This window comes from Nomia melanderi, chromosome 1, assembly GCF_051020985.1.
Source record: "Nomia melanderi isolate GNS246 chromosome 1, iyNomMela1, whole genome shotgun sequence".
Lineage (NCBI taxonomy): Eukaryota > Metazoa > Arthropoda > Insecta > Hymenoptera > Halictidae > Nomia > Nomia melanderi.
This window is the reverse complement of record NC_134999.1, coordinates 2963450-2975320: the sequence shown is the minus strand read 5'-3', so window position 1 is coordinate 2975320 and position 11871 is coordinate 2963450. Positions and strand designations below refer to the sequence as shown.

The 11871-nt window shown below is 34.7% G+C and overlaps 1 protein-coding gene across 1 annotated transcript; it reads right to left on the bottom strand.

Annotated features, from left to right (window-relative positions):
* Positions 1–169: 169 nt before the first annotated feature.
* rin (ras GTPase-activating protein-binding protein 2) lies at positions 170–11031 on the bottom strand. The gene is made up of 9 exons (XM_031993891.2): positions 10783–11031; positions 8609–8791; positions 8338–8518; positions 7263–7637; positions 6762–7196; positions 6489–6669; positions 6099–6358; positions 5847–6009; positions 170–5332 (listed from the first exon to the last, which is right to left on the bottom strand). Exons 2-9 carry the CDS (start codon positions 8704–8706, stop codon positions 5187–5189), a joined length of 1839 nt encoding a protein of 612 aa, XP_031849751.1. The 5' UTR covers positions 8707–8791; positions 10783–11031; the 3' UTR covers positions 170–5186.
* Between the last annotated feature and the right edge of the window lie 840 nt (positions 11032–11871).

The window sequence follows — 11871 nt, the reverse complement described above, 5'->3', positions numbered from 1 at the left end:
ACCGCAACAATCGCTAAAAGTATCATCGATCACACGTTATCGAACTCGCATACACAACAGCGAACCAAAAGTCGTCTATGTATACGCGACTACCTTTGCTATTCACCAAAAAATTTCTAAAGAAATGGTAATGCTTCAAGACAGATTAAAGAAAAAAAACTGACGGGACTTGGTAGTAAGGTAGGTATATTATACTAAATGCAAAAAGTTACAATACATTTGACTTTTGTTTCTTGTCATTTTCGTTTAACATTAGTTTTTGTTTGTTTTGTTTGTTGCCTTGTTATTGTTGTTGTTGTTGTTGTTGTTGTTGTTGTTGTTGTTCTTGTTGTTTGTCGTCATCGTCATCGTCGTCGTAACGTTCTCCGCGATTGTTTACACAGAAACTGGCCCGGCAGACCAAAATAAAAATGTATGCTACAAAAATTCACAACTTATTAATCGCCATCCTCTAATTATTATATTGTTATAATTATTTGTGTTTCATCGTATTCCGTCTCTCCGCTCATTTATATTTATTCCTCTTATTTATTATTAATATTATCATTATCATTATCATTAATATTATTATCATTATTAATAGTTACTTAAAAACGAAAACATTCACACTAAAAATTTGCAGCTTTCGTTCAAGTGTAAAGGCACGGTCCCGCGTGGCACGCGGCTTCCGGGCCTCGCCTCTCGAGGAACATCGGATGTTACGCTGAACACCTCCATACCTTCTGAACGGAATACAGGACTGGCAACATCGTTTAATCAAATATATAAAAATTCCGAACACTCGTCACCATGTACTCGGCAGAAAGTACCGCAAATAAATAATTCACTATTTCGCTACGAAACACTTTCGTCATAGTAATATTTATTTGTGTGCCCGCGGTTCCTCGAGCGAGCCGAGTACCCGGGACGCGCGCGCGCCAGGCGTCAGGAACACGCGAAGCCGCGCCTTCGTCTACGACTGAGATCGAGCAGCTTCATCGCTACGATACAAAAGCAATGGTTTTTAAAAGAAACGCGACAAAATATTTGTTACACCAAACTTTCGCGAGGAGTGAAGCCCTTTATCCTAACTAAGGAGAAGATACGAGTCACAGTCGGGAAAAGGACAGGGGGTTAAGTGACAAGGTAATATGTGCAGAATACAACACCTGAGGCGTCGTAGGACCAGCGATGACTCTGCTACATCCCAGGCATAGTATAAATTGTAAACGCATTCGATTACAAACTATTGCGGATATTCGAATGTAGACTACGTAACAATTTCATTTTTATTTTTCTTTCGTCTCGAAATGGATCTCGGTAAGAAACGTAAATAATTACTTCTTTCATTTTATTTTTTTTCATTTTTCTCTTTTTCACACGTTCTCAGCCTTAATGTCGTAGCGTCTTGCGGTTTAGTAGTTCGTGCACTTTTTCGCGGTGTATTTCCATTTCTCTTTTCTTCTTCCCCCACCTCTTTTAATCTTCTTCGTTTTCTTTTTTCCTCGCGTTTCTAATTGATTTACCATACCATCAGCATATATTATCCTTGTCGCCTCTGCTCTTTCTCTCTCTCTCTCTCTCGTTCTCTCGTTCTCTCTCTCGTTCTCTCGTTCTCTCTCTCGCTCTCTCCCTCTCTTTCTCTCTCTCGTTCTCTCTCTCTCTCTCTCTCTCTCTCTCTCTCTCTCTCTCTCTCTCTCTCTCTCTCGTTCTCTCGTTCTCCCGTTCTCTCGTTCTCTCTCTCTCTCTCTCTCGTTCTCTCGTTCTCTCTCTCTCTCTCTCTCTCTCTCTCTCTCTCTCTCTCTCTCTCTCTCTCTCTCTCTCTCTCTCTCTCTCTCTCTCTCTATTTATCGTCATGAAAAAAATAGCGCGCGAAAATTTTCGTGTACACTCGGGCCAAGGCGAGGTTCTATACGAGATGGCACACAAATTTGTCATTACGCGCAACGAATGTTTCACAATGATGGTGGGACCTTATCGAAATACACTTTACGCTTGTGGCTTTTTCTCTTTTTTTCTTCTCTCTCTTTTTGTTCCTTTCCTAACGCTGTTTCGACTCTGTTGACCTTTCACGCGACGAATGTTGAGAAAGAAAAAAGTGGTGTCACGGACACAACGAATCATTGGGTTAAATGGATCGCGGAAGTACGACGCCCTGTCCCTAACAATCGCAGGACTCACTTTGCCTATCGTAAATAGAAATTTCAATGTTCGTGTTTCCGATTACTTTTCCATGAATGTGTTGTAAATCTCTTTTACTTTTTCAGATATTTTGACAAACAGGCAGGAAGTGAACGCTTAGAATTTCTGATACACCTAAATAGATAAAACTTTAGGTCCTGTTTTGTTTACAAGGATCTTATTAACACGTTCGTTACTACGGTTCGTTGATGCGTGATCTGCTGATCCTTGAAAGCCAGTTCAAAAATCCAGTGTCACGCATGCACGACACGCGAGTTTGTTAAAAACAAAAGCCTGAACTGTAACAGCCAGTTTTCCAACCGCTTCGCGATTGCGGACGTGTTAATTGTAATAGATTGGCCCCGCATGGGTCATACTGTCTACGACGCTTCACGTTGTGACAGAGGATGACCACCGGTTGATAACGCACGCTGCTTTCATATTTTATGCATTGAGGGATTGACCATCGGTGGATCACACTGTCACCAAGTTTCTAGCGGATACAATGGAACGATTTCGAATTGCTTATTCTGTAATTGCGTTGATCTGTGCTAGGATGACCATCGATGGTGGAATCACCTGCAAAACTTTCTATTATAGTAGAACAATCACAGACGGAATAATACATTGTCAACTTCTAATGTTTCATTAAATATGGCAGAGTGGTCACCGGTAAATCATGCTGTCCATACAAATTTTATAACGATAAAATACCCAGCTGGGACACCTTATCTCTGCAAATGCGCGTTAATAGAATAGTACTGATATATTATGGCAATATATACTTCTCACTAAAAAGGGATAAAGTTTCCTTCAATTCCATTTGACAGTGTATAAGAACCACATGCATTGAATTTATAATTTTTTTTTCTTTTTAAATTGTTGCTCTCGAAAAAGTTCAAAGGTGCTTCTCATTAGCGTATAGAAACTAATAAAAAATCCTATTTTAATATAATTTTTAGTACACACGTGTGTGTGTATATATATATATATATATATATATATATATATATATATATATATATATGTATGTATGTATATATATATATATATATATATGTATGTATATATATATATATATAACAGGGCGTTTCAGATATACAGACAAACACTAGTTAAATGGAACTACGAGAAGAAATAATGTATGGGGTGCCTAAAAAATTCATTTTTAATCTTGAAAATTTATCTATTTAATCGTAAAATCTTATTGTAGATGGATTTTATGTTCTTTATCGGTAAAGAATACTTTTAAAACATAAGCTATTTTACAATATGTGTTTACAGTGAGTGTTTACAAAGTTTGATCTCTTTTTTAGGGACTTTTTGTTTGTGTCAATCTCCACCAGCTAAACGAACCTACGTTTCTTATTCTGAAATACCCTGTACAAGCTAAAAAAAGAATATTCATATTTCCATGTACAACATTTATCACTCCTAACTGATTTTGTTTACCCTTTTGAAAATTTCTATTTACGTTTTCATATATATATAATATATATGTATATATTATAATTATAAGAATAACGCCAGTCATATTAATACCGAGGAAAAGTTATAATATTTTAGTGAACTTTATTAAATAGGTATAGCTCAAGCTAAAAAATTTTTTTTTGTAGTGAACTAGGCCTCTTTCCCTCTTCCTTCCAATGGCTGCGAGTTCTGCGATCACCAGAGACCATTACAAATTTTGTAGAAACTCATATCAATACAAAAACCAAAATTTCATAGTAAAAATCATTATCGATTCGACTATGTAAAAGAAAGGAAAAAAGAAGGAGAAAAAAAAGAAAAAGTATGAATGGGCAAATTGGAATCATATAAATATATAACGTAAAGAAGAAAAAGCAAACGAGCATACGTTAAAGAAGATGCACGAGAAATAGGAAATCGAACAAAGATCAGAAACAGAGCGTAAGTGGTTAGCGATTCGGGAAACGGCGAGACCAGCTGCAGTCTAAGATTAACTGTCCCATTACCAATCGATACCGGTCGATTGATAATTGGCCAAACGGTTCGCGAGAAAAGTCGACACTGTGCCTTTTTGTATGCGAACACAGAACAATCGCAGTTCTCTGCTTCATTTTAACCAACACCGAGCAAACTCTACCACCTATATAAACATTATCGCCGACTTCTCTACGGAAATTCGTAGGTGGAACGTTTCACATCGGCAGTCAATGAATTAACTCGAGAGCATATGAAGTGTGCGATACGATATTTCTCACAATTCAGACGGTTCGTATCCTCTCGCAATTAATTTCGTTTAGTTTGGCTCGTGACTTATTTTATACGAAAGCGGAATTCGCACCGCTTGTGTCTCCTAAACTGCGAATGGAGAAAATTTCAGGAGCGACATGTATGACGCGTCTCCCGTCGCAAAAAAAAGACGAAAGTACTAGTGTGTGTAATCTGTGTACGTCCTCCGACACTGTTCATAATTTTTTCCCCCTTAGTCCTATCATGTCACAGTTCCCTTCCCCGCACTTCGCACCAGAACTCCGCAACAATTCTTTTGCTTCTCGGGTATTGTTGACTTGGAAGAAACCTGGGAGACGGGACACGCCCACGTTTCTAGCCATGGATGATCATCATGCGTCGCTCGTTGTTATATGCATACATGTAGATGTACCTTTCTATCATTGTAAAGTCTTGTGGATTGACGTCGATGTATGAAGGACGAACTCGTAGCATTTCTCATTTAAATATTCGACGAGCTAGGTTGAACGTTGATTTATCCCCTTATCCACGAACTTATAGTTAAATGCAATAGACCCGATTGATCCTACTCGAGTTCGTGGTCCATACACAGTTTGAGCTGCGTCATCTATAGTTCAGTTGCTTGACGAACGATGCAAGCGATGGTTGTTTTAAGCGTAAAAGGATAGCGCCTTTAATCACACCATGTGGCATACGAGATAGTCTTGGATTTTGTGGTTTTGGAAATGGGATGGTCGTGATATACCGGTGACTCGGTGATGGTCGAGAAGAAAGAAAGTCGGGAGTGCCTTTTAATGTTGCTGCATATATTAGCGGCGGTTCTGGTAGCTTGGATTGCTTGGGTTGCCAGGTTGCCTCATTCCACCACCTCCCCTTCCTCCGTCGCCACCTCGTGAAAATCCTCCGCGACCACCTCTCGCACCATGTTGTCCACCTCTCATTACACCGGGACCACCTACGAAGTATAGACAGATGAATGTTTGTTCTTATTGTTTTAACAACTTAAAGCTATAATAATGTTAGAGTTTTTAATTCAGAGAAAGATCATAAAGATTAAAATTATTTCATAGATAATACAAAGAATTTTCAATATAAATTTCAAATGAAAAGGTTATTTCAAGTATGAATACAAATTTTAAAAATGAGAAAAACGACATCTTTTGTTAATAATTTTGATGTTCTCGTTATCGTAATTTAACAACATTAGTACAACACCAGCGAAAACAATTACAAACAATAATTTGCAATTATTATAGTTTTAATATTAGTATCAATTACAATATTTTGTGATTAGATGTATAATACTGTGAAGTCAGCATTCAACTTATTGTATAACCTCAAAAAATGTGCAAATACAAATATTACATTTACAGAAAATATCTCACATCTGAATCATTAGAAAAATCATAAATATTTATGAAAACTGACAACATTTACTCGGACTTAAAATAATATTAAATGAAACTTACCAGGGCCTCTCTGTTGTTGCTGCTGTTGTTGTCCGCCCATTGCTCTCATATTAGCGTCGTTTGCATTTAATCGACCACCGCTTCCGTCTATCGTTCCCCTAGGCCTGACTTTCTTCTCTTCCACATTTAATTTTTGTCCATTCTCCGCAGGATAATAAATCGGCTAAACCCGGAAAGAAAGTAATAATATAAACGTATCGATAAAAATAAAAAGTAGAATAAACTTATGCACAAAAATCTACTTCAACTAACCAGATTCTGTAACACCATGCTAACAACTTGTTTGTCTTCGAAGGTGATAAATCCGTAATTAGGCACTTTTCCTGTATTATTTCCTTGCGGTCCTTTGCATCTATCATTCGGTTTACTGTGTATTCGCAGCTCCACTACCCTGCCGTAAGGTTCGAATATTTGCCGTAAATCATCCTCCGACGCGTTGTGCGGCAAATTTCCAAGAAACAGTTGGTGTGCGTCACTGTATTGACTTTGCCTCGTACCACGGCGATCACCGTCTACAAAATATTTATATATATACATATAAATTTATACACGTGAATTATTAATTTTACTTATTAGGATCTGAACGGTAATTCTACTAACAAAATAAATGAACACAATACTTGATAGAATTAGCATGTTTACCTCGTTGTACTCCTCCTCCTCTTGGAGCCCGTTGCTGTTGATGTTGCTGTGGCTGTTGATTCCCAACTCTATGAGTCTGCTGCTGAGGCGTAGAAACATTAGTCGATGCACCAAGCACTGGACCACTGTTAGATGGATGCAACGGTGATCTATCATCCAAACGCAAGTTCGTCATTGGAGGCTGCAAATGTTAATTTATATATAAAACTTTTCTCCATTTCAATTAAGATTCCAAGATTATCGTAATTAAATTATTAAAAATAAAATATATACCGGCGACATAGACAACTTGGGAGCCTGAGGACTAGTAGCACCAGTAGTACTCGGGAAGGACTTTACAAGATTGGCATACGTTTTTGGTCCACTACTGGTCACATTCGTATTTGATACTTGGTGTTCCGGTTCAGATTCCTGAGTAGTGGTATTAAATGTCTCAGTCTCAGGCTGCTCACGGTTTTCAGTGGACTGAGTTTGTGCCTCACTCTCGGTTTGTTGCTGTTGCTCAGCCGAGTTGTCTAACTCCGCTTCTTGTACAAACTGTGTCTGTGACGAGGATTCATTAATATACTGGTGCTGCTGTGCAGGTGGCGGCGGTGGCGGCTGCTGCTGTTGTTGCTGCTGCTGCTGTGGTGGTGGTGGTGGTTGGCTGATCAGAGGAGTTTCTTCATGAACTGAACCATTTAAAACTTGTTGCATTACCGGAAGTACCTAAAATAGTGATTCCATTTAGTATAACATTTCGTTTGGGTGTTTGAGTTAAGGCGCCAAACTAACGTGAGACTGTTGTGGTGGTGGCGCATAGTACATTTGCTGTTGTTGTTGAAGTACAGGTTGTTGTGCAGGAATAAGCGGTGGCTGGACTTGCGGTTCGGTAGATGTGGCTGGCGCTGAAAGTTGCTGCCCTTGATTTTGATGTTCATCTTCCTCGGGCTCAGAACGCCCTCCCTCCTCCCCTTCCCTCTCACCGGACTCACCTACACCCCCTTCTACACCACCTACATCTGCTTCCTCCTCGTCAGGAAAGATCAAATCTTGGTAACGGAATATATCGTTATGTACATAGTATGTTTTTGGTGCTTGTATTGCCAACACAAAGGTTTGCGTGAAGCGACGCATTGGCTGGCCCGCATTAGAGAGTTCTCCAGATACCTATAAATAATTAAATACAATGAATAACCAATTGCAAATTTTGCATTATTTAATATATGCATACTGAAAATATTTATCATTGATTAAAATGGTTCATATTCTTTAATTAATTTTGAGAGATTAACAATATCAAATAAATGAAAAACTAATGACCAATAACTAAATATTAAAGCTGAGTAAGTTAATAAAGGGTTGACAAGTGTATTTAATATTTGTTTCAAATCATAAGCGTTCGATAGTAGATTACCAATATGTTAATAAATATTTATCATTTCTTTTATAGTTATCACATCTAACATATTTTAGGTATATTTACTTTACTTCGTACATCACTATAAACAATAATATTGTTATTATTTTAATAGGTAATAATTATTTGTTTTATATTTATTCAAATAATAACATATTCAGGTGGAATATAATAAAGCAACAACAATTTGCCACAATTAGAATACAACATACTCTGAAAGAGAAATGGAATTAAAACAGAATAGCGGATAAACAATCTAGAATCAAATATCCTGGTAGTTTTTGTAACTTGGAAGATATTGCCCTATTAATCTTGAAAAAGTACATTCCTAACCTATATATTAATATTAAAAATGTTTAAATAAATAGATTTCTCATTCATACGTTTGTTCCAAAAATTGTAATAATTTTTATAATGATATCATTACACTCATGTATAATTATCACTCACTTGTACAACAACACCATTTTCAAGAGTCAGCTGTGAATCAACCTGACTTATTTTAGCGTGACAGTCCCTAAAGTTTAGTTGCTGAATTTTCTGATGTATTTGCTTTTGACCGATTGCTGGAGTTGATTCTCTATTGGAATCGAGTCCGCCATGCACGAAGGAAGAATGCTGATTGTAAAACCTAAATCAATGTATAATGTAAACAAGATGGTACTATCATGATATTGGTGGAAATTAATATATTAATATAAGAAATAATACAAGAAAGTACCTATGGAGGTGTGCTGGAGCCTGATTAAGTAAAGTGTAATATTGTCGGACAAATTCACGACCGACATTTTGTGGAGAAGGGGATGCCTCCATGACCATTTTCTTACTCCTAACTTCTAAAGTAATGCTTCACTCAAACAGCAATGGAAAGTTTGTGTAACGAATATTGTAAATTAAAAAATGTCTGCAACAGAAAAAGTACATAATTATAAATACTATAAAAAGATATATATACAATATATAATAACAATTATTTAACACTAAATGTATTGGCACTTTATATATCCCTATTCCTACTGTAACGGTCAAATAACAGGTTGTAAAATAAAGGTAATCAAGTGAAACACTATAACTTTCTTGATGAAGACAGAAACAAAAGGAAAGACAAAAATTGAAAAACTGATTAATTGGACAATATAAGAACTGATATAAAATTAAGTGAACGATGAATTTTAAAATTGATAATTTAACTGATCATGGTACATTTAGTGTTAATACATTCTGACAAATTGTCAATACAATAAACATTTAAATTGTAGCGAATGTGTCATCTAACGCCTACAAAAATAACAAAAAAAATTAATAGAAAAATGTATTTTGTTCAACCTTCTTTTCCTAATTTATAATAATTTTTGTATAATATTCATTTATAATAAATAATTGATTAGACTTACATCAATAAGTGACAAATCTATAGACAATGATATTAAAAAACCAATATTATTGTGAAAATGTATATCAATGATATAAGTATGATTTTGAAGATTACGTGAAAATCTCACATGAACAGTTTATATTTTTCTTATTTTTGTTCACTTCTAAGAATAAAACATTTCATTTCATAGAAAATGAAGTTGGTTTATAACTTACTTAAATCAAATATCTTGTATTTTTATTTCTAAATGCTATATATTTTTGAAGTTTTACATGACTCTTTCTAAATATCCTCTATACTATAATTATTTAAAACCTCAAATTAAAACAAAAATAAATAATCAAATTTCAATCAAATTAGATTAAATTAAACCATTATAACTTATGAAAAGTGTATTCAAATTATTACCCTATAGATCCATGGTAGATACACATTAATTTTACATGTTACTTGTTATTTATATTAAAGATATAAAACATAATAATTATAATCATATAAAAAATTCTAAATAATATATCATAAGTGTTTATTTTATTGTTACATCTAATGTATACTGCAAAGTTCAAGATAAATGATACACGGTTAGAAATTTAATTCCAATGTGCAACTATTTCAGTATAACATCGAAGTATTTCAAACTTCTAACTACATACAATAATTTAAATTCAACTTCAATTTAAAACGATTTCAATAGTATTATAATACAAATTAAGCATTTAGAAACAAGTCAAACTTCAATAGAACCTCCAATGAATGTTTTAATACTCTGTGCACATGAGTATTCTATCACACAAAAATTCAGTTTTATTATAAACATATCAAATCTGTAGTCAACTTGTAATAGAAAAGAACAAAAATACATTCAAGTAAGAAGTGCAGACATGCACATCAATCTAAGTGGCTCTTTGAATATCACCTGAGAGTGATGTGCCCAGTAGGAAAATTTTCAAACAATAATAATAGAAAATTAACAGCGTTTCATATATTTTTTCAAAAGAATCTGTACGTTTCACGACACTTAATTCAATTTCCTACAAAACAAACATAAATATACAACTGTATTGTTCACACACGATAAACACAATAAAATCTCCGACCGAATTTTAAATATTCAATTTCAACAATTTTCTATTAAACTTCCTTTAACCACCAACACACGTATTAGAACATACATTTTTGTAAACAATAAAAATTAATAGAAAATTCGTGTTCAAAAGAGTTCCTCGAAAACAAGTGATCTCCTAACTCGTGTACTGTGCAAGAATTCGAGAACAAGGGGGCCGCCCGGTTGCACGAGCAAGCATGGCGATTTTTCTTCATTCAAGAATCCATAACGCTAGTCATATTAATGTAAAATTTCGAAAACATTCAAAATAAATATTAATACATTTAATAAGTCAAATAGTAAATATTGTTTATAAGCGGTAATAAGTTTCTTGTCCCATGCTCGCTTTCCTAGAAGCTCTTCCCTCCGAGTGATCGAATGAAAGAACACAGATCTTATGGCGTTCTAGACTCACCCGACGGAACTGCTTCTATTTGACGTAGTCACAGGTTTTTCCTAGCGGAATAAGAAGCTGCTACGATAACGAAAAGTTTGCGTGGGTAACAACAGTTCACAATAATGGTAATTATAAAAACAATTCAATGTATGAGTCCTCCGAGCACCTTGATGTCAGCACATGCAGCGGAACCTGCACAGAAGCACCGGTCGTATAAAGATGAACGACTCTCGCAGTTAAGTCGAAGCTTTGCGGACTTTGTAAGAACTAAATACATTGTTAATTGAACCAGTCCAGAAGCATAGTTCCCCCAATGTACTATGATTTTGATTGGTTAGATAGTATGGTAGTTAGGAATGAACCAATTAGAAGAAATGTTGAAATAAACGATTGCAATATTTAGTAAGATAAGCAGGTTTTTTCCAATGAGACAGCAGATTTTAGTAAAGTGAAAAAGGTATTGGATATTCAGAATAATAGTTTGTGAATTGTTACTTCATCTACTATACTATAGAAAAATTAATTTCTACGTTTAATCTATAACATTTATTTTATGCGGTAAATAAAGTGTGCGGTTAATGCATTTGTCGAATAGATCCAGGTTAGAATAAAATAATCTTAATAACATTCAAGGTTTAACCTATTACAACCTTTGCTTGAAGTAGTTGTTTTTATGAAATTGATTTGAGACGTGCAACAATTTCTTTAAATATTTAATTTAATAATAAACATTTATTTAAGCAATATTTAGCATGATTGTGCTTATCCAAGATATTGTACGAGTTGAAAAATATTTTATGAATCAATGTCGATAAAACATTATATGATGCACATTTTACATATATTACTTGCAACGTGCAGTATACGCATTCATAAATTTATTAGACTGAAGAATAAAATATTTATACTTTCACTTATTAAATAAAACATTTTTTGCATATTTCAGCATTTGCTGTTTTGGATAATTGATACTTACCTTCGACATTTTGTGAATCTTTATAAAAGGACATTTAACAGGTTATACATTATATACTTATATTACAGTATTGAATAGGAAGGCAAATAAAAATTAAATAAAAAAATATAGATGATTACAAAATATTGGAC